The sequence below is a fragment of the Balaenoptera borealis genome (assembly GCF_965194805.1).
Source record: "Balaenoptera borealis genome assembly, chromosome: 14".
NCBI lineage: Eukaryota > Metazoa > Chordata > Mammalia > Artiodactyla > Balaenopteridae > Balaenoptera > Balaenoptera borealis.
The window spans coordinates 63,277,729-63,300,420 of NC_138875.1; the positions used below are offsets into that span (position 1 = coordinate 63,277,729).

Below are 22,692 nucleotides of genomic sequence, written 5' to 3' on the forward strand. Positions count from 1 at the left end.
TTTCTAGGACACTTTCCTCATCAACAGCAAACCCCAGAGACGCACAGGCGAACTGCCTAGCAGTGGTGATTCTGTGCTGAGGATAAGCACCATTGCTTCCGCCATCGCAGATGCATCAGTGAACACTGACCCCTCCCAGCTTGCCGCCATGATCAAGGCACTTTCAAATAAAACCCGAGAGAAGACTTCTCAGGACGATGGTAAACAAAAGCACTGTTCGGCTGTGTCTCATTTCTTACCTAATGAGCTGGAAAAAAGTAATGGATCCAGCGCATTTGATATGGAAAAATACCTTAAAAAAACAGAAATTAGTAGATATGAAAGTGGATTGGACAACTTTTCAAGAGCTGGTGTGTCTGATATTTGGGATTTATCTTTGTCCAAAGAACGGATCACACATGACATCCATGCAGTGGACCTGGGTGCTACTAGCATAAGCGTAAGGGAGCCAGAAGAAGACACAGCAGCTGGTTTTTATGGTGAAAGTGGAGAGAGCGTGGACCAGGCATCACTGAGAACGATAAACTCTTCAAATTCAGTTCTTACAAATACGGGAGAGAGACAGGGTGCAGGGGTTGATGTGAAGACACATTCCACTGACCATAAATTACCAGATTCCGGTGACGGTGAAAAAGCTGCCTCCGTATCCATTCCAGCCCTTGATAGCTCATTAGTCAGGAACCCCAGGGTAGCATCCCTCTGCCTGTCAGAAGAGCATGAAGACACACAGAATAGTAGAGAATATCAGAGGCAAAATGAGTATGTTAGTGAGACAAGTAACAGTGAAAAGCATGTGACTTTTGAAAACCATTCCATAATCTCACCTAAAAGTGTTGGTAAGTGTCAGAGTAATTGGTCACATTCAAAAAATTACACAGAGTGTTTTTTTTTTCTGTTCTCATTGGAAAATACACCTTTCTGGTAGATTTGAAAAATCCCTCTCCTGAGTGTGGTGGACATGGCTTGGAGGACGACCAGGATAGCTTCAGACCTTCCACTTCTCCACTGAGTCATTCTTCTCCTAGTGAGATTTCTGGAAATAGTTTATCAGGGTAGGTGCTTAACCTTTCTTTTTTTTTTTTTTTTTAAGTAATAAAATACATGCTCGGTGTAGGAAAATTGGAACAGTGTAAAGAAAATTAGTCACCTATAGCTTCATCTCTCAGAGGTAACCGTTATAAATATTTTGTGAATTTCTTTCAAGACATTTTTCTTTGCAAATTTTCATACCCTGCTTTTTTCACTTATTAAAATAATTCCTGCATTTAAAAGAAAGTTAATGTTATAGACTGCATAATGAATCTGTCACAGTTTATTTGGTGCTTCTGGTGGATACTGGTGATACTATATTTTACCTTTTTTTTTTTTTTTTTTTTTTGCCATTTTAATGATACTGAGATGAACAACTTTGCTCATAAAATTTTTTCTGTGTTTTAACTGATTTCCTCAGAAGTGAAATGACCAAGTCAGGGAAAAGAATATTTTCAGACTCTCTGGATTAGCAAACTGTTTTCTAAAAGAGTCTTAAAGACTTGCACTCTTACCATCTGTGTTTGTTGAAGGTGTGCATTCTACTGTTTTCTTATCAGCGTTTTAAATAACTTTTAATTTTGGATTTTTTTTTTATCTTACTGTATTAATTTGTGTTCTTAATACTAATGAGATTGATAAGTGCTTTTTCAAAGGTTAGGATAAGAATCCTAACATTTTACATGTTTTAACACAACCTGTAGGGTAACTTAAGCTTCAAGTTATAAGACCTTTTTAATTTTTCAAAAATGCCTTAAGTCAACATTGTTTCAAAAGTTTACACATATACAAGTATATGTGTGTGTCCATAGAACTTTGAACAGTGTGAATGTAATGCTTTATCAGATGTGTCTGTGTATTTGTGTATAAATGTGCACGTGTGTGTGTTTCCCTCCATTAAGCTCTTTGTCTGCCTCGTTCTCCAGTCCTCTCACCAGGAGCTGCTGTTGCTGGTTTTTTAGGTTTCCTTCTGGTCTTTGTGCACATACACAGATATGAGTGTATATTCTTATTTTCATCCCTCTTTATGGTCAATAGAGGGTCCTTTACACACTTCTTATGTTTTGCTACACAAGGTTACTTATCCCAGCCTTATCTGTATTACAGTCACTTTGCACGCATGCAGATGTATTACAGGATAAATTCTTGGAAATGAGATTGTTAGGTCAAAGAGTATATGCATTCACGTTCCTATTTAAGTTAGTACAACCCCTCTGTAGAGGTTGTGTTAGTTTAATTTTCCACCAACAATTTAGGAAAGAGCTTGTTTCCCACAACCTCACCAACAGAATGTTTATCCAACTTTTTGTTGACAGTCTGATAGGTGAAAAAAAACTATACCAGTATAACTTTAAATCATGAGTGATGATGAGCATCTTTTCCTTTATATTTCCTTTCATATCATATATCTATTCATGTTTGTTGCCCATTTTTCTCATGGACTGTTAGTCTTTTTTGTCTCCATTTCTCGGAGCCCTTGACGTATTAGGGAGAGTGGGTAGCCCTTTGTTTGTGACATGAGTTATACAGTTCCTAGTCTTTAGAAGGTTTTTTTCCTTTCTTGTATTTTTTGCTCTCCCAGATACTTAGCTCTAGCTTACCCACACCATTTCTGATGAATATGCAAAATCCAGGAGCAGCTTGGGAAACACATAATAGGTAACTTGGATATCAAATATAATTTCAATTTGTTTCAAAATATTGAACATTTATGATAATTCTACTGCTTAGGTAAAATTTTCTGCTTATTAAAATCTTTCCATAGAGAAACATACAAAAAGATCTTTTATAAAGTCATAAAAGAAAAAATCCATAGATTTAATAAAATAAACTTTCTGTATGGCAACAATTTTTGCCTCAGAATTGACTTGATCTTTTTATAAGCTTTATGCCAAAGATGCTTTCAAGTCTAATAAGATCTTTCAAGTCTAGTAACCTCGTTAGGCTATGTCTCTATGTTGACTTCATGGCCACCTTGCCCTGTCACACAGCACCCTTTCAGTATGTGGAGTCAAGCATTCTTTTATTTAGGAAAGGTTTTTTTTAAAATTACTTATTAAGGTATTGGTCCTGACCCTAGGAACTTTAGTCTTGCAAATGTGGGCTCTGCGTTTATTTTCTTTGTAATCCTTTCTTTAAGAACTTATTTTAGGGCTTCTCTGGTGGCGCAGTGGTTGAGGGTCTGCCTGCCAATGCAGGGGACACGGGTTCGAGCCCTGGTCTGGGAAGATCCCACATGCTGCGGAGCAACTGGGCCCGTGGGCCACAGTTACTGAGCCTGCGCGTCTGGAGCCTGTGCTCCGCAACAAGAGAGGCTGCGATAGTGAGAGGCCCGCGCACTGCGATGAAGAGTGGCCCCCGCTTGCCACAACTAGAGAAAGCCCTCGCACAGAAACAAAGACACGACACAGCCATAAATAAATAAATAAATTAATTAATTAAAAAAAAGAAAGAACTTATTTTAGAATAGTAGTAGATCCACGGGGAGTTGCAAAGATAGTATAGAGAGACCCCATGTCCCTCTCCAGCTCCCCCAGATGCTACACAGAATCACCACTTGTGCAATCACTTGTCCTGGGCATGGCGAGTGGTTAGTATTGTGTCATTTTATCACAGGTGTGAATGTGTGTAACCACCTCCACAATCGGAGACATAGAACTTTTCCATCACCACAGTGACCTGCCTCTTTCTTACTTTTTCATTTTGTTTGCATTTCACATTTCTGATTTCTAGATTCCTTATAGTATTTTCTTTTTTGTTTCTTAACCCCCATGTACTTTCCAATTTCATCTTGTTTTCTATGATGTTGACATTTTAAAAAATTGTATATGAAGGCGTTTAATAACAACTGTAAGTGCTCTATAAAGACATATTGTTATGATTCTTTTTCCTTCACCTGCCCTTTACTGCATGATCAGAGACAGAATGCTGGGCTGGATGGTCTCAGTTTTGGACCCATCTGTTTTTTCTTTTGCTCCTAAGAAAATACACTTATTCATTAAGTATAGGAAACATATCTTAGGGAGATACTGAACTTTCTCATGAACTTGGTCAGATATTTTGAATGAGAGCATCACGTTGACCTTTCTAAAGTGACTGTTGGTGGGCTTCCTTCTCCCCACGGGTCAGCCTCCTGCACCCACACCCCCACCTCTCAGCCATGGCCAGACTGCAGGCTTAGGGGGAGAGAAGCTGGACACCAGCAGGTTCTGAGGTTCGTTCTCCTGTCCCTTCTCCTGCTGCATGATAGGCGTTCCTGCCGAGGCCGAGCATCCAGCTCCATTTTATCTTCCTGCTTTCACTCATCTCCTTTTTTTCTCATCAGCTTAAATGAATATGCCGGCGTCTAGTGGCTGATTTTACTGTGCACAGTTCTCTCTTCCACTGAGGAGACTTTGTTTCCTGTTGCCCGTGACCCCCTCCTCCTCCTGCACCCAGCGGCTGGTACTCCCTCTCTGGGCATCCATGCCTGTTTTCTTTTTCCTCATCTTTGTGCTTTTTTTTTTTTTTTTTTGGTCTGTTTGTTTAAATTTTTTTATTTTTATTTTTTATTTTCTGGCTGAGTTGGGTCTTCGTTGCGGCATGCGGGATCTTTCGTTGTGCCATGCGGGCTCTTCGTTGCGGCGTGCGGGCTTCTCTCTAGTTGCGGGGGGCAGGTTTTCTCTCTAGTTGTCTCGTGCAGGCTCACATGGGCTCTGTAGTTTGCGGCACATGGGCTGTCTGGTTGAGGCACACAGGCTCAATAGTTGTGGTGCGCAGGCTTAGTTGCCCTGAGGCATGTGAAATCTTGGTTCCCCGACCAGGGATCGAACCTGCATCCCCTGCATTGGAAGGCGGATTCTTTACCACTGGACCACCAGGGAAGTCCCTCATCTTCGTGTCTTTATGTGTTTTCCCTGTGTTGCGGGGTAGCCGAGCTGTTCAAGTGTTTATCCTTGGCGTCACTGATTTTCTGTAGCATCAGCTATGCTTTCTTGGCTTCCAATGTGGACATTCATTTTGTATTCATTTCTTTTTATTGAAATCCTTCTTGTACTTTTTTATTGTGGTAAAATGAGTTTCATATTTTTATTCTTTTTTTCAGGTTTTTCCAGTTCATTAAGTTTTTAATTTAATTTTTAAAAATATTTATTTATTTATTTGATTCTGCCGGGTCTTAGTTGCGGCAGGCGGGCTCCTTAGTTGTGGCATGTGAACTCTTAGTTGCAGCATGTGTGATGTAGTTCCCTGACCAGGGATCGAACCTGGGCCCCCTGCATTGGGAGTGTGGAGTCTTAACGACTGCACCACCAGGGAAGTCCCATATTCATTAAGTTTCTTAATATTCATGGTGAAATGTTGGTCAGAATGTTGATCTGTTGAGTGGCCACATCTTTCTGGTGAGAGCCCTTTATTGCTGAGTTTGCTGCTCACCAGTTTTCCTGCTGGCTGGTCTTCCAGCGTCCAGCCAGCTTCCAGCAGGTCTGTAGTGCTGATTTAGAGCTTCTAATTCCAGAACTGCCTTGAGGTTCTGTGTGGCTGGCACTTTGGCAGTTTATGGCTTCCTTTGGAGTCTGACATCCGGACTAAAATTTCTCTTCTTTTGTTTCTGTGTGTTCTTACAGTTCACTTCTCATTGCTTGAAGTAATACAACCTAAATGCATTTGTTCATTTCGACCAAAGGAGCTAGACTCAGCACGTACCCCAGTACCCAGAACTCTTTTCCTGCTGCCCCATGGTGTCTGTGTGAGTATGTGTGTGCATGTGTGTGTGCGCATGTGCATACAGAACCCATGCAGGTGCATGTTATTCAGTGACTAAAGAGGGCCTGAAGCAATTTGGTTAATATTTTGTCTCCACTGGTTAGAGATTCACTAACTAGTATTGTGTCAGGGCTGTCTTAATTTGGTCCTTTTAAAAATCCAGAATTCAAAATAGGATTTTTTCTCTGTGTCCGTTGGCCACCTGAGTATTCTGAACTTTGTGCACAAAAATAAGGGGCTTCCTTAGTGGTGCAGTGGTTGAGAATCTACCTGCTAATGCAGGGGACACGGGTTCGAGCCCTGGTCTGGGAAGATCCCACATGCCACAGAGCAACTAGGCCCGTGAGCCACAACTACTGAACCTGCATGTCTGGAGCCTGTGCTCTGCAACGAGAGGCCGCGATAGAGGCCCGCACACTGCGAAGAAGAGTGGCCCCCACCTGCCGCAACTAGAGAAAGCCCTCGCACAGAAACGAAGACCCAACACAGCCATAAATAAATAAATAAATAAAGGAGTTCCTTTAAAAAAAAAAAAATGATGAGTAAAACTCAGTCAAATTAAGGGCTGACTTGAAACTAAATGGCAGAGTATTCAGGGGGTGCGGCAGCTGTTTCCAGAGGCGGCTGTGACGGTGTTTCCCACCCAGTGTGACTTTGCACTCTGCCTAGAGGGGCAGCTTGGCCCTCTCCTCTGTTGGGCTGGCCTGGCCCTGTGCTGGGGACTGACTGACAGAATGTGGCATATGTATTAAATAGATGCGGGAGCTTATTATTTATTGCTTTATAACTTTTTTTTTTTTACTTAATATATTCTGAACATCTTTCTGGGTCAATGATTAGTAGTCAACAGCATGATTTAAAACAGCTGCATAGTGTTTTATTGTGTGTCTGTGCCATAATTTCAATAGCCTCCTTTCTCCTACATGACGTTTAAGATTGCCTATTTTATCATTGATAGTGATATATGATGTATCCTTTTAGCGAATCTTTATAATTAGCACTAATTTTTTTCTTAGGGATTAATCTCTAGATGTATAACACCTGAGTCAAGGGGCTTTTGCTATGCGTGCTTGATAGCTCAGCCGAGAGTTGCACCGCTCCTATTCCTGCCCGTGGTGTGGCTCTTCCTATCTCTTTGTTTTCATCTTTGCTCTTTGAGGGCAGGAATTGGCGAGTGCTCTGCTCATTGCTCTATATCAGGTATTCAGTAAATTTTTGTTGAATGAATAGCTGACATTGTTATGTAACTGTATATGGAATTTATTAATGAAACTGCCACGACATTTTTCTTTTTCAGTAGCTTACCAGATACTTCATTCAGTAGGACTATGATTTACAGTTTTAGATAATTACGGGTGAAAAGAATGAATCTAGGGTTGAGTTGTATATGGCAGCTGGGACAGACGGTAGTGCAGGTTGACAGGGTTGTAGGCAAGCAGGAAGGGCTTTCTGCCAGTGTAGACGATGTTAAGTGAAGGGATGGACAGGTCCAGGCACAGGTGTTCTCTCTTCCAGGTGTGCCCTGGAGTCTTTCAATTCAGCAGCTCATCTGCAGAAGCACCCCTGTGAGAGGGAGTCATCTCATCTGACATGTCCACAGGCCAGCATCAGCAGGCTGACTTACATGTCTGAACAAGAGAGCACCTGTCCCGCCATGGCCTCAGATCGTGGCCTTAAGGACCACCAGGTGGGAGCACTTTTGTTATTTCTTTACTCAGGCTTCTGGAGCTGAAGTCTTACTGATGTAGGACTCAGACTCAAGTTCAGGCCTAATTTCTGTTGCTCTTTTAACTTTAAAGTAAGTGTGTGTGTGTTTTGCTCGTGCTGGGTAGGCACTACAAGTACAAATATTTTAGCATCTGCCATCAAAAAGCTGTCAGTCTGGTGGAGGCTGTGCAAGACAAGCTGTGTAGTGAAATGCACTGTGAGAGATTCAGGAGGCGACTGATAATCTGACCAGGTGGCGAGTCCAGTGAAGCTTGGTGGGAGGACTGTCTGGAATCAGGCATGGGGGAGGCAGGGAATTGCAAAACACGCTGCATTTGAGGGCCCCCAAGAAGTTTGGAATGGCTTCGGTGAATCGTGTACGTGGAGAGAGGAGGGGAGGCCAGACCACGACATCGTGGATGTAACATTTGGGAGTTTGAAGGCTCTTAAGTAGGACACAGACCTGCTCTGTGTTGATGTTTTGAAAGCTCCTTGCAGTGGAGGAGGCACTGAGGGGTGAGCTTAGAATGAGGAGGATTTGACACCAGGCGGCAGGAGTTGTCAGGTGAGGGGCAGCAGAGGCTCAGGCCAGGGTCATGGCCATGGGGGTGGGAGGGAAGCAGAGAGATCTGAGAGATTTGTGTGGGAGAAGCTAGAATTTTACTACCTAGGTGTGTTTTGTGAACGTGACAGTGTTCAGTTTGTAATGAGCTGCGTATGACTTGAGGGTGTGCAGTGCAGGCCTCCTCCGCTAAGCTGTGCCTGAACCTACGCACTAAGTTACTAAACAAAACCACTCGTTTCTGGTCCTGTAAATTAGGAAGAACAATGAATACAGATTTTCTAACTTTTAATCCTGTATTTCACAGCCACCGAAGTACTTTGTATAAGCCATCCTTTTTTCAGAGCGGTAACGTCATGTAGATCTCTATTCTTTGAGAGTATATCAGCATGGTTTGCATTTGTAATACTCACTTTATCTGTGGATAATTTCTAAACATTTTTTGTCACACAGAGTGATGTCACCAGTGCGTTGAGCACCACAATTATTCAGGCCAGTCCAGTTCCGTCTCAGGAGCGGGCTCCGGATAAGTTGCGAGAAAAAAGTCCATTTCAAAGTAGAGGAAACGGAGCGTTACCATATATTATCCAGAAGAACTTGGACACAGAAAAAGAAACTGAAACGACTTCTCAGAGTAGCGAACTTGAAGATGTAAAACCGAACTTTAGATCGAGAAGAGAGCTTTCCTCCAAAAGTGAAGATCTGTCAGAAACCACTGTGGCAGGTGTGACCTCAAATCCCAGTGAACTGGACCAGGTCAGCCTGGCTCTGCCAAGGGAGTTGGGCCTCGGCCAGTGGGCCCTGCCGGCCACGCCGCGCCTCCCCGTGTCCCGCCAGGGGCCTGTGCCCGACAGTGGACACGTGACTCCTGTAGACACGTCTGCTGCCGACAGTGCGTTCGTTGGCCAGGGCCCTCCCCAGACCTCCTTCCCCAGCACCGAGGGCTGCGGCCCTGCTCCCTCAAGGCAGCACGTGCCCACCTCGGGCCCCGCGCTCTCAGCACGCCGTCCCCTCCCCATGGCTCCCTGTGCCCAGCCGAGCTCGGGAGCACTGCCTCGGTGCCAGGCCGGCGGTGGCACAGCCTGCGGGCTCCCAGGAAGCTGTCATCCTGCTGTCGTCACAGGAGAGCACGTCCAGAACTCTGTGGCCATGGGCATTTGTCTAGGACAGAATATCAGCTCGGGGCTGATGGCTGCCTCTTCCCTTTGTAACCCGTATTCTAACGCCTTCAATCAGAGTCTTCTAAGTACAGCCAAACCTTTTACTGTGCAGTCTCTTGGTTCAAACTGTGGAATTGATCCATGGGATTCAGGAGTGATGTCAGGATTTGGTAAGATGCTTTCTCTCTGCTACTGCTTGTTGTTGGTTGCTGCTATTTAAAAACTGAATTTTCTCAATTGGGACCATAAAACTAGTTTGTTTCAAGGAGATACTGATCAGCCTGAATTTCTTGTAAACTTTTTTCTTTATCCTGAATTTGGAACACAGACCATAACATTTCTGTGCAAGGGTCCCTGAGTGGCCTTAGAAAAACATAAAAACTTAACGCAGGTAAAACTCCCACTGCCTTTGTCTTTCTGTTTCTCTCTTGTGCTCCAAACTTGGAATTCTGTTGTTGGTTCAACTAGGAAACATCTAGTATAGCATCACCCTCCTGAAGGAGGGAGTCTCCTGCCAGCTTTTAAGTCTTCAGGGGTGACTCGTGTGGGAGTGAGAGGCAGCACCCTTCCACTCCACCCGTAGTGGCTGAGCTGCCTGTGCTCGTGCTGATGGTCACTCTTGGGAGCAGAGCTCGGTGCTATGCTTTCCTGACACGGTGCTCATGGCCACTGCAGCACGATCAGTTTTGCCTTCTTTTTCTTCTGAAGGAAATTCCACAGTGACCCCATAAGAATGGTGAAAAGCTTGGTCATCATGTTAAAAATCAGTTAGAGCCTCTGTCATTTCTCATTAGGTTAGGCAGTGGCTTATATTTATAGGAGAAAAAGGGAAGAGATTACTGATAGCAATAACATCTAAGAGTTGATTAGCTGTAAATTTTTTAGTTTGATCAATTTTGATTGTTTTTCCTCATGGGCTGGTTGCCTCAGGAGAAAATTAGTGACCAGTCTCTGCTGAGGCATATGCAGTGTTGGGGACTCCTATTTAGATCTGGGGCACTTTATAAAACCATAGCTCTCGGTGTCAACAGGTAGTCTTCTGTAAAAATTTCCATTTAACCAGTTGTGCTTTTGATGGGGTGTTGGGTATGCATTTTGACTCTGCTTTAACTCTACCCAGGGAAAGTAAGAGTGCCTGAGGAATTGAAGTTTCCTCATGCTTGCTGTATCGGCATCGCATCACAAACCTACCTTAGTGTCCTGAATCCCGCCGACCGCTGGCTGCAGGTCAGCATCGGGGTCCTCAGTGTTAGTGTCAACGGTGAAAAGGTGAGCTTTCTGTGTCTTTCTCCTCTGACTTAGTGATTGCAGTACGATTAATGCTGGAGCTCTCCTTTGCCTAGTATTAGTACTTCCTTTTATACCAGGGGGCATGTCTACTGCCGTATACTTTGCACAGAATCGTTGGAATCATATCTTTTTCTTGGTTCCCCTTTTGTTGCAGTACTTCCAGTGAAAGTGAAATCTGAATATGTTTCTCAGATTTCATCAGGTGTTACTATTTATTTATTAACCATTATGTTTCATTGTTACTTGTTTATAAAATCATGTAAATGTGCTTTTTGTGCTGTTGGCTTAAACCACTGACTGGAGCTCCAAGTTTCTGGTCTCTGTTGGTTTTGTTAAATGTGATTGAGTATAAGTTATTGTCGTTTATTTCAAAAGAAAAAAAAAAGAAACAAGTTACTCTTGGGACCTATGCCTTCCTTTAGTAAGTTAATTTATCTGATCATGTTCTTACATGATCTTTTGAAATACCTGGAAACACAGTTTTAACATTAGAGCAGGGGTCTCTCGCATGATCAGTTATAGCTGCTGAGGTTCTAGACTCTAGATGCTGTGGGCCTCGGTGAGTAGGGAGAGTGGGAAACAACGTCAGCAGCTTCTTGGAGACAAACATTGGTGGACGGGTTTACTCTCCCCTCATACGTCCTAGTGATAACCTTGATTTACCTGATAAAATAAGACTGTCTTCTCTCCCTCTCCCTTTCCCCAGCTTTTCCCCTCTGATCCTGAGGGTAGAGGAAAGGCAGGTGGTTGGAGGAAAGGGTTGAGGGTGAAAGGTGGTGAGATTGGAGGCCTTTTTAGGAGCATGTAGGAAGTAATGATGTCTCTGGAAGTGGGAGTAGAAAAGAAGATCCCTGTTCACTGTGAGGTGGGAAGGATTGGAGTGAGTCAGAATCGTAGACTTGGAGGCCTGACAGTGAACCTTGGAGATCAGTCTAACCCCCTACATTACACAGCTGCAGAGACCAGGTCCCAGGTGATGTCCAGGGTGGGAGGCAGGTCCCGGGGTGATGTCCAAGGCTGGAGGTGCTGCCATTTTCAGCACCCTTTTCAAAAAAAATGAAGGTAAAGATAACGTATCTTCAAAAGTCCTTATGGGAGTTCCTTCATGGTCCAGTGGTTAGGACTTGGTGCTTTCACTGCCGTGGTCCAGGTTCAGTCCCTGGTTGGGAACTAAGATCCCACAAGCTGTGTGGCATGGCCAAAAAAAAAAAAAAAAGTCCTTAAAATTTTGACTAACTGTATTTTACAGGTAATGAGTTACGAGGCCTGGGTATTTTTCAAGAGCTAATGTATCTAGATTTGGTAGTTTGAGTGACTATGAAAAGAGATCTTAAACTAGCTGGTTCTTCTTCCTGATTTTCACTGTGAAGTTATTTCTTAACGGACCATGTGGCTCTTTTTTTAAGGTGGATCTTTCAGCTTATCCTTGTTTAGTTTTCAAGAATAAAGTCATCATAAGACCTCATGCCACAGAAGAGATAAAAGTGCTCTTCATACCGTCTGATCCTGGGATTTTCCGATGTATATTCAGCATTGCTTCTTGGCCGTTTTCAGCTGACGCAGAGACAGTGGCACAGGCAGAAGCACTGGCGAGCAGGGTTGTCCTCACCGCCGTTGCCGAGACCCCCGTGATCGAGGTGACTGTTTGTAAGCAGGTCTTTGTCATACCTGGCATTTTAATGAGGCTGTTCAACCTTAGAAGTAAAATTTGGGTAAAATGAATTTGTGGATGAATGTGCCAGAAAGTTATAATTGAGCTAAACATTGACTCTTAATATTTTCTTATTCCAAAATTTAAAATTATTTCTGGGAATTCCCTGGCGGTCCAGTGGTTAGGATTCTGCGCTTACACTGCCGAGGGTGCGGGTTCAGTCCCTGGTCAGGGAACTAAGATCCTGCAAGCCGCACAACGAGGCCCAAAAAAACCCAAAAAACTTAAGATTATTTCTTTTGTTTTATAGAAGCGCAGATATGCTCGCTAAGATGTTTGTAAGCAAAGTATAACGTTAAACCCTATTTTCCAGCTGGTTTCCATCGTATAGTTTGATGTGCGTGGAGGAAAACACCTCATTCAGATTATCCTCTCTTTTCTGTACCTGAAGACTCTGCTCGCTGAAAAATTTCCTCTTGTACAGTTGCTCATTTTCTGGAAGTGAAAGAAATTGGATCTAGCCAGGTTGGGGCAACAAAATGCTTGTGGGATTGCAGGCCTCTTTAGGAAACTGGCTGTCAGCCCTGGCTGCACATCAGAATAACTGGGGTTTGTTTTTTTTTTTTTAATTTTAATTAATTAATTTATTTTTTGGCTGCATTGGGTCTTTGTTGCTATGCGCGGGCTTTCTCTAGTTGCGGTGAGCGGGGGCTACTCTTTGTTGCAGTGTGTGGGCTTCTCATTGTGATGGGTTCTCTTGTTGCGGAGCACGGGCTCTAGGCGTGCAGGATTCAGTAGTTGTGGCACATGGGCTTAGTTGCTCCGCGGCATGTGGGATCTTCCTGGACCAGGGCTCGAACCCATGTCCCCTGCATTGGCAGGCGGATTCTTAACCGCTGCGCCACCAGTGAAGTCCCTAGATATCATTGTAAACATTTTTAGTGTTGTCAGAGTTTGGACTAAATCCAAAAATGCCTGCATATGTTTTGGAGGGAATTGAGAAGTCGATAGTGTAACAGTAGAGGTAGTGGAAGGGAGGCTGTGTGTTTTGTAAAGTTGTCAGTTTGTCTTCTCACAGTAACAGCAGCTAAGCTATTGCTTTGTTCTGTAGTATATTTGGGTACGTGGACTACCTCAGAAAAAGAATTTACTTGTGTAGAAAATAGGAATTGTAAAATAGCCCCAGGAGTCTTAGGTAAGTTTACCTTTAATGTTGACTATTTGTGGCTGGAAAGGGCAGTGATGTGAACATAAGCTGTGATATTTATTAATATATTGTTTTTATAAATCCCTTTTTTCCCATAATTTAGGTAGAAACAGAAAAGAAAGATGTTCTTGATTTTGGTGACTTGACTTATGGAAGCTGGAAAGCTCTGCCTTTAAAGCTGGTAAACAAGACGCACGCCAACATCCCAATTAGACTTATTATTAATGCTGTAAGTACTGTGCTCGGGGAGGAAGCCTTTACAGAGCACACTGACTTAGAGTTGTAGATGCAGCTAGTAGCATCCTTGGTTAACTTCTCTTAGGAAAGTAGATATTTTTGTTAAGGATCTGTGAACAAATTTAGCATCACCCCAACATGACACCATTGGCTCTACTGAAGCGGCTTCTCCTGTTTCTGACAGAACGCCATAGCCTGGCGCTGCTTCACCTTTTCGAAGGAACCCATCCACGCAGCTCTGAAAGCTGTTCCTTATGCCCATGCGATTGCTCAGCTGGCCGCCCCCTCGGTTATCAACCATATGATGCCTGCCAGCGATGACGGACAGGTGAGCTGGGGGATTGAAGGACTGGTTTAGAATTAAGGAGGAAGTTAATTTTCCAAACTACTTTTCTTTCACTGTGTATGCAAAAAATTTTTTATTTTACAGGATCCAGAATTTCTGATAATTTGGGTTCTTTTCCATAGTCCAAAGAAACAGATGACTTCTTCAGGTATCATGTTTACATTTTATGGGATTTTCTTTACTCCGTAGCTAAATAAACTACAAAGTTGAGGCTTATTTCTCCTGTCAGTAAATTGTCAAATATTTATTGTAATTTGTCAGATATTTTATGTTGTTTTAAAGCTGGGCAGAGAGCATGCTATTTTGGATCAAACCCATCCAATTATGTATAACCCAAGCAAGTACCGCTGAAAACGTTTTGGGGTCTTTTCTGTTGATTGATGTTATCTCATCTACCAATTAGATGTTTTCTTCCTTTTTCTCCTCCTCTCATTTCTGTTCCTCTCTGAGTTCTTTTTTTTTTTTTAATTATTTATTTATTTATTTATTTATTTATTTATTTATTTATTTATGGCTGTGTTGGGTCTTCTTTCTGTGCAAGGGCCTTCTCTAGTTGCGGCAAGCGGGGGCCACTCTTCATCGCGGTGCGCAGACCTCTCACTGTCGCGGCCTCTCTTGTTGCGGAGCACAAGCTCCAGACGCGCAGGCTCAGTAGTTGTGGCTCACGGGCCCAGTTGCTCCGCGGCATGTGGGATCCTCCCAGACCAGGGCTTGAACCCGTGTCCCCCGCATTGGCAGGCAGACTCTCAACCACTGCGCCACCAGGGAAGCCCCCTCTCTGAGTTCTTTAAACAGTCATTTTAAGATTTTTTTGTGCCCCCTGATGGCATAATGTTGGACCATGTGTGGCATTTAGAATTAAATAACTCTGGTGTCTGAACTAAAAGAATGACCTTTTATAGAGATTCTAGACTCAGCAGAAGAATTCTTGGCAAGAGTTGATATAGAAGTTGATAGTCCAAACCCTACACCAGTCATTAAAAGTATCAGTCTTCGAGCAAGAACAGGAATAGCCAGGATACACGCTCCGAAAGACCTACAGGTACCCTAAACTCCTCACTTTGCTGTTACTTTATGTTCAGGTTGATTTCATTCCAAGTGTGACATTTTAAAAAAATGCCTGTTTTATCCCATCCTCTAGACTATGCACTTGTTTGCCAGCGTGGCTTCCTCAACAAGGCAGTACTTACCTTTGAAAAATGCTGGGAATATTGATGTCCACTTGGACATCAAGGTAAGAATTTGTGTCAGAGGCTGTAACTTATTTCCTCGGGCTGAGACCGTGAGTGTCTCCTTGGGTTCTGAAGGTTGCTGTGCTGCTGACCTTGTTCGAGGGCCGGGGGCATTGGCAGGGGTGGTCAGACAGAAGAATCTGAGCCCGGGCTTTCAGAGCTGGTGTTACACGAGCATAAAACAGATGATTAGGAAGTTCGGCTGGGATGTCTAATGTAATAGGTGCAAGAACCAAGCTCTAGATTAGTTCCTGAAGACCGAGTCATCCTGTGGCTGGGTGGAAGAGAGGGAGCCACATGTGTAGACATCATTTCTGAGTTGTGTGGCTGAGTGAGGGGGTGTTGGTGGCCAGGAATTAGGGATGGGGCAGGGGATAGTTTGTTATGGAAGAGAAGAAAGACGTATCCTTTCCAAGAAAGTAAGATGGCGGGGCATTGCTGGGCAGGGAGGGGGTAAAATACCCAGTTGTGGTCAGTGAGGGAGACAAGGCACGTGAGTGTGTGAAAACTGTGTCTGCAGGTCAGTGTTGACTTATAATTATGTAAATACTTAGATCCCAGATCAAGGAAGTCACTTTTCAGTGGATCCAGAGAAACTATTCCTTAAACCTGGAGAAGAGCACGAAGTTATAGTTTCATTTTCTCCAAAGGATCCCAAAGCCTGTGAGGAAAGGTAATGTAGGACTGTTGATCATGGCGAATTTGTGCTTATTTAGGTGTGCTCTGGTCCACAGCCTGAGGGACAGAGTACACGCTTCACCTCGCCTGTACAGCTCCGCTTCACCTCTTTCCTTTAGCCTCACATCTTTCTGCTTACTGAAAATCTCCTTTTAAACCAGCTAGCTGACTAGAAAGTAAGAAATCACTATTTTCAAGTATATTCTGACAAAAGTAAATAATAACACGTCAATCTTGATGTTTCTCACTAACTTCTTCTCTCTCACCAAGGAAATCATCAGTTGACCTTGCCAGTTGTTAAAGATACTTTTCCCCACCCCTTTTCCAGGCCAGTGACTTTTTGGCACCCAAATCATAAATGAATATCACTTTACAGTGGTCGGAGCACCCTTGTCACCAGCTTTTGAACTTGCTTGATAAATGTAGCTTAGCCTGCTGTCCTCAGACTCACGTGGCCCATCCCCTGCCTGGTTGCTGAGTCCCTTGCCTAGTTCCTGAGCCCCCGCCTGGTTCCCAAGCGCCTCAGTGTCCTCCGCCTGCTGGGCGCTGGGTGCAGAGGTGCTGGCTGCTCAGATGCAAACACTTGTGCCGGGAGGACTCGCCCGCCCCTGCCCACTGGGGTAGCGCCCCCACCTAGGAGGCTTTCCTCATCCCTTCCCAGATCCCTCCCTGTCTCCCGTGGCCCATGCACTTCTCTCTCACTGTGCTTGTGGCGTGGGCCTGTGGCATGTACCCGTCTCCTTCTCTGTCTGTTTTCTCCTCTGGAATGTAAGCTGTGAGGGTGAGAATGCAGTGTAGCCTCAGCACCGACCAACTCAGTCTCTTGGACGAAGGAAGCGCATAGGACGATAGTTGTCGAAAGAATTGAATTCTGAATATTGAACTTAGATGGTTTTCTTTGTTAGGATCTTGAAAATATTTGTGCAGTCGTTTGGCCCTCAGTATGAAGTGATGTTAAAAGGTGAAGTAGTTTCTTCAGGAAACAAGCCTCTGATGCCTGCATCTTGCTGCTCAGATATTCCTTCGATTTTATCCAACAAGCAGTTTCTGGCGTGGGGAGGTGTCCCCCTGGGCAGGACACAGTGAGTATACACTGGAGCCATTATCACCTAATGCTACTCTTCCCTGTGTTGATGATGACCATGTTAATGTTTTTAGAATTGAAATAAAACTATCATGTATTCATTATTCATCCTATCATGAATTCAAATTTTTTAGTAAAATTTTTACCTATTTTTAAAATACAAGCCAAAAAAATTAGGTTTCAGTTTTCTTAAGCTCTCTGGTGAATTCTGTGCTGATGACCAAACTTAGGCAATTAAGTGTGTCTTCGTTCCTTCTCTGGAAAGCCCTGGGGACTGGTGGGAAGAAGAAATAATCAGACGTTGCATCTATTTAAGGAGTTAGAGTCTAGTTGATGAAGGGGCACGTGTTCTTTACGCAGCTCTCAGTGAAGACCCCTCTCAGCTAGACTCCTGAAATGTCCTGCATGGCCGTGAGTTTGAGGAACTGTGCCCTTCTCAGTAGCTCCTATGCCCGTGCAGTCAGTCCATCTCTAAACACTGCACTTGGTTTTAATTGGCTCTGTTTTTATGAAAAAAATATTTTTCAGAAAGTCTTTCCCAACCATGGTACCTATGGAAGGCTTTTCTGGAAAAGGTGTGTGGAAGGTGTGCTGATAACCAAAGGTCTTTGATTTTATTCTGAGGTTAAACTCAGCAGCCATTCCCTTTTAACACAAGGTGCACAAGGCATAGACCACAGCTTAAATAATTTAACTGCTAGTCTTCAAAATTTGAGTAAAATGGAGATTTATTCATGTATTCTGTATTCTCCAATGAAGAGAGGATTCATATATTTTCAGAGACTGAAGGATTTTCATCCTGCCAGCCAGTTGCTATTCATACATCCATTCTAACTGCACTGTAAGTTTTTTTAAAGTAAGGTTAGTTCAGTATGCTGTTTAAAAGACTACTTTGTGCAAATGAGTCTGTTAAAGTAAAAAATCTGAGCAATGTGCTTAGGACCCTTGTTTCCACGAAAGATAGGTTTTGGAGCTGAGGATGGTATTGACTTTAATGACTTAATGAATTTGGTAATCTGAATTTTCATTGATTACTATTTTATAAGACAGATAATTCCTATACACAGAGTATGAATAATAAGGGCAGCTAAGGAGCTATAATAGGAGAGAGATTAAACCCAAAATCTTCTCTGGTAAGGTGAGTCTTGAGCATAAGTTCTCAGAAATGTAGAGTTCTGGGACTGTGGAGGCACTTCCAGGCTGCTCAAGGGGCCTGTGCGGTCAGTCCATCTCCAAACACTGCAGTCAGCTTTAATTGGCTTTGTTTTTATGATTGTAGCAATATCCATGGAGGAAAACCACATTTAAGATGTGTCATTGTTTCTAGGCTTCAGAAACTAGCTTTAAGAAATAATTCTACATCTTCAGCCCAACATTTACGACTGCTCATTAGGGGACAAGACCAGGACTGCTTTCAGGTTTGTGGAGTGCATGGCTCTGTTCTGTTTCGCGTTCGTCTAGATCCAGGACACTTAACACGTGTAGGCCATCTTGTGTTCTTAGTCTTCGAGGAGTTCATGTTAATGGTATGTTTTATTTGTGCTGCTGCTCTGTTTTATGCAGAGATTTTTTTTTAAATTGTAGTTTCAGCACACTTTTGGTTCAGAAGAGCGATTGACCAGTAACTGTGAGGTCAGGATTCATCCAAAAGAAGACATTTACATCTCTGTGTTATTTGCACCTACTCGATTATCTTGTATGTTGGCCAAACTAGAAATTAAGCAACTTGGAATTCGATCACAACCAGGCTTTAAGTTCACGGTAAGATAATTTTATAGCTTTTTTTTCCCTCCCATGGAGTTTATGACATGTTGTAACTATTGGTTAAATATTGGTAAATTACATATACTCTGCTTTTTATAAGTCAAAATATGTGATTACCTAGATTTACAAACAAGTTAGGGAGTAATTATATACCTTGTAGGATTACCCTATTTTAAAAGCAGCCACCATAGTATTCCTGTAAGTAATGGTCTTGTCTAATGCTTGTAAGTTTCATTTTGGTTTGAAAATTTTGAAATGTACTCAACTTTTCAGAAATCCATTTTTTGGTAAATCCAGATGGAAATGTTTAAGATATTGACTTTCCAAGTAAATTTTATTCTTTCAGTTCAGCAAAGCATCTATTGACGTCATTTGTTAGACTCTGTTCTGTACACCAGGGATACAAAGACAAGAGCTTTTCTATTTTGTTCTTCCCAGCATAATTTCAAAAAATTTCAGGTCATTTCTTTAGCTAGATTCAGGGCACTAAGAGAGAAAAGTGATGAATCCTGGAGGAGAGGAAAGAAGGACAGGGTAGTCGGATGAAGCCTGAGCTCCCTGAAAGTAGCTAAAAACCGAGCAATTAGTTGGCAGTGGGGCTGGGAATACAATGTTGGTCGTTTCCTAGTGTCAGAGTGGACATGTGATAAATTACAAGATTAACAACACCTAAAAGTTTTTTTAAAAAGGATAGATATTTATGGCAAATTTACCTTTATTTGATGCTGGAGCTGGACACACTCTCTGTGGAGCTCTTCACATGGCCCCGTGAGCTTTGGTGGGGAGAGGTGTTAAAAGGTGTAAATGGCCATTTTCAGAATGAGGCCTGCAGAGCAGCGGTTCTCAGCCAGAGACCGTTTCACCATCCAGGGGACACTTGGTAATTTCTGGAGACATTTGTGGTTGTCACACTGGAAGTGGGAAAAGGTGCTACTGGCACCTGGTGAGTAGAGGCCAGGGGTGTGGCCAGACACCCACAGTGCACAGGGCTCCCCACATCAAATGGCACAGCCCAGGGGCCATTGTGCCGAGGCTGAGAAGCCTGCTCTAGATGGATTTTATTTTATTTTATATATTTATTTTTGTTGTTTTATTTATGTTACGTTATGAGGCTTGCGGGATCTTAGTTCGCAGACCAGGGATTGAACCCGGGCCCCCGGCAGTGTAAGTACAGAGTCCCAACCACTGGACCACCAGGGAAGTCCCTGAGAAGCCTGCTCTAGAGCACCAGTTTCTCTGGTTGAAACTTTGGGTCAGTGGGCGTTAGTCAGATTTCATTTTATTTAATCATTCTTTTTCTTAACCTTTTAGTCAGTAATTATTTGTGACTCCTTAGACTTTTTTAAAAAAATTTATTTGTTTTTATTTTTGGCTGTGTTGGGTTGTCGTTGCTGTGTGCGGGGCTTTCTCTAGTTGTGGCGGGGGGTGCTGCTCTTGTTGCGGAGCACAGGCTCTAGGCGCGCAGGCTTCTGTAGTTGTGGCATGTGGGCTCAGTAGTTGTGGCTTGCAGGCTCAGTAGTTGTGGCGCACAGGCTTAGTTGCTCCGCGGCATGTGGGATCTTCCCGGCCCAGGGCTCGAAACCATGTCCCCTGCATTGGCAGGCGGATTCTTAACAACTGCACCAACAGGCAAGCCCCCTCCTTAGACTTTGAAAATATAGGAAGAATACTGATTTTGAGTGTTTTCAAAAGCTGACTTTCCCTGTTACTTTCTATTTTCTTGCCTAAGATTTACTTGCAAATTTCTGTGGGAAAAGAAAAATTAGAAACACTTTTGGCTCTTGAAACTAGCAGAGCTCACCCTGAATGAGGTGGGATTTGCAGGAGCTTCAGATCTGAAGCCCTTTAAAAAAATGCTTTTAATTTGTACTAAAGGGCAAGCAATACTGATTTTTGATCAGCCTGAATTTAATTTTTCAAAATGTTACTTAGTATATAACAACTTGAAATAAGCTACTGATGTTTTTAAGTTTGCAAAGGATTCTTTGGAACTTATTTCAATAATTAGGAATGAAAGCTCATTTTTAAGGGAATGCATCTCAAAGGGTATGAAAAGTTTGTTTCCTAGCAGGGTACCTATTTCTTACATTCCTATTCATAGAGTCTGTTCTGTGAATCCTTGTTTCCTGGTAGTGCTGAGCCCCATGGGAGCCTTGTAGCTCAGGGGTGGCCCTGGTCAGCACTGGAGCCTCCACTCTGACCCCCACTACCAGGTTGGCTGTGCTCTGAGGCTTGTTTGAGTTCTGGGCTTCTCTTTGTTCCCTTTGGCACAGTCCTATGACTCTGCTAGACCAGAAGTTAACAGGATTGTATGCTCATAGATTTTTCTGCCCCCAAAACTTTTCATATTGAAAATTCAGAATTATTGGGTATTTGAAAGAATTACATGGTGAACACTCGCGTGCCCTGCCACTTAGATTCTACAGTTAACATTGTGCTATATTTCTTTTATCACATATTTAACTATCTATCAATTTACCTTATTTTATGCATTTCAGAATAAATTATAAATACCAGTGTCTTTCATACTGAACACTGCTTGAGCAAACATATCAATATTAATCTTTTTATTGTTCCTTTATCATCTAAGCTTGGCATATTGGAAGGTAGATAATTTTGCAGCTCTTTGATTTGTTTTTCCCTTAAAACATAGTCCTTACTATAAGGCTAGATTGACTGTGGGGAAGCTACTAGCCAAAGTACGCAAAGGTTAATAATTTTAATTGTAGTAAATCTGTTTTTATTGTCTTCTCTGACTGTAATTTAATCTTCTATTTTCTGCTTACATAAAAATAATTTTGGATGTATGTGTTCTGTATTTTTAGATACCTTTGTCTGGTTATGGAGGCACAAGTAACCTGATTTTGGAAGATGTTAAAAAGTTGTCTGACAGTTACATGGTAACAGTGAATGACTTAGTGCCTGGCAAAGAAAGTAGAATTGTTTTTTCTGTTCGTAACACTGGCTCTCGAGCAGCTTTTGTTAAAGCTGTCGGTTTTAAGGATTCTCAGAAAAAAGTTTTGCTGAATCCTCGAGTATTAAGGATTTTTCCAGACAAATTTGTGCTCAAGGAAAGAACACAAGAAGTAAGTATGAAAGTCTCTGCACTAAAAATATGAGCTTATTTTTAGGTTAAAGTAATAATTATGTATTTTATGGCAGAGAGCTAAAATCATATTTGAAAGGAATGTAGGAGTGGAAGGACTTATCTGATCTTGGAAATGCTCTTCATGTGCGTCTTTGTCTATAGTGGCTGTTTGTGCTCCTGTGACAGTTTATTCAGAGTGAAATGACTTACTCAGAAATATTTAATATTCACTCCTGATTTTTTTCTTGGCATCAGGATGTTACTATAATATATAATCCATCAGACAGAGAAAACAATTGTAAAAACACCACAGAACTGTCAACTATATACTTTTTTGGTGGAGATGAAATTTCAAGACAGCAGTACCGAAGGTGGGTCACTTACCTTACATGATGGTGGGGACCATTCAGTGGAAATAAAGAGGCTGTGACAGTGGTTTGGGATTTGGAATTTATAGAAGATGTTTCACTACTTATTAGTGAACTGGCAGATGAAAAATCTTGGTAAAATTTGTGTGACCGATAAGCTACCTGTAGGAGAAATACAGGTAGAAATACCTGTAGGAAACTCGTCTGCAGGTTTCCTTGCAGTATCCTTTTCTGGACGTACATAGTGGCCTCTGCTCCTTTGCTCAGAGAGGACCTCGGACTTCATCGTAGGACCGTCTTTGTAATGATGGCAGATCAGTTTCAGAAAAGATTTAAGAACTACTGAAAGAGTATATTGTGTGAACGCACCTGACTTGGAACATTTCTGGGAGTGTTGAGAATCATTTCAAAGGATCAAGCCGTATTTTAGACATGTGTAGGGTGTCTAACTCTAGCTACTTAAGCTTGTACTTGTAAAAAATTTGGTACATCCGATCTAAATGTAGTTTAATATGCTGGAATGTTGTCAAATTTATATTTAGGTCT

The 22,692-nt window shown here is 42.6% G+C and overlaps 1 protein-coding gene across 12 annotated transcripts in view; it reads left to right on the forward strand.

The window, feature by feature from the left end:
- CEP192 (centrosomal protein 192) overlaps positions 1-22,692 on the forward strand; it is a 108,870-nt gene that overhangs the window by 42,513 nt on the left and 43,665 nt on the right. For 9 of the 12 annotated variants that reach the window (XM_082355008.1, XM_082354998.1, XM_082355002.1 and 6 more), the window contains 17 exons: positions 8-836; positions 926-1,052; positions 7,288-7,459; positions 8,495-9,371; positions 10,322-10,470; positions 11,898-12,128; positions 13,453-13,578; positions 13,771-13,914; positions 14,017-14,080; positions 14,835-14,974; positions 15,074-15,166; positions 15,719-15,837; positions 16,748-16,924; positions 18,206-18,344; positions 18,511-18,687; positions 21,516-21,776; positions 22,034-22,149. In XM_082355008.1, the coding sequence (XP_082211134.1) occupies positions 8-836; positions 926-1,052; positions 7,288-7,459; positions 8,495-9,371; positions 10,322-10,470; positions 11,898-12,128; positions 13,453-13,578; positions 13,771-13,914; positions 14,017-14,080; positions 14,835-14,974; positions 15,074-15,166; positions 15,719-15,837; positions 16,748-16,924; positions 18,206-18,344; positions 18,511-18,687; positions 21,516-21,776; positions 22,034-22,149 (3,941 nt within the window). The remainder of the gene's footprint in view (positions 1-7; positions 837-925; positions 1,053-7,287; positions 7,460-8,494; positions 9,372-10,321; positions 10,471-11,897; positions 12,129-13,452; positions 13,579-13,770; positions 13,915-14,016; positions 14,081-14,834; positions 14,975-15,073; positions 15,167-15,718; positions 15,838-16,747; positions 16,925-18,205; positions 18,345-18,510; positions 18,688-21,515; positions 21,777-22,033; positions 22,150-22,692) is intronic. The other 3 variants (XM_082355005.1, XM_082355006.1, XM_082355000.1) reach the window with 2 other exon arrangements.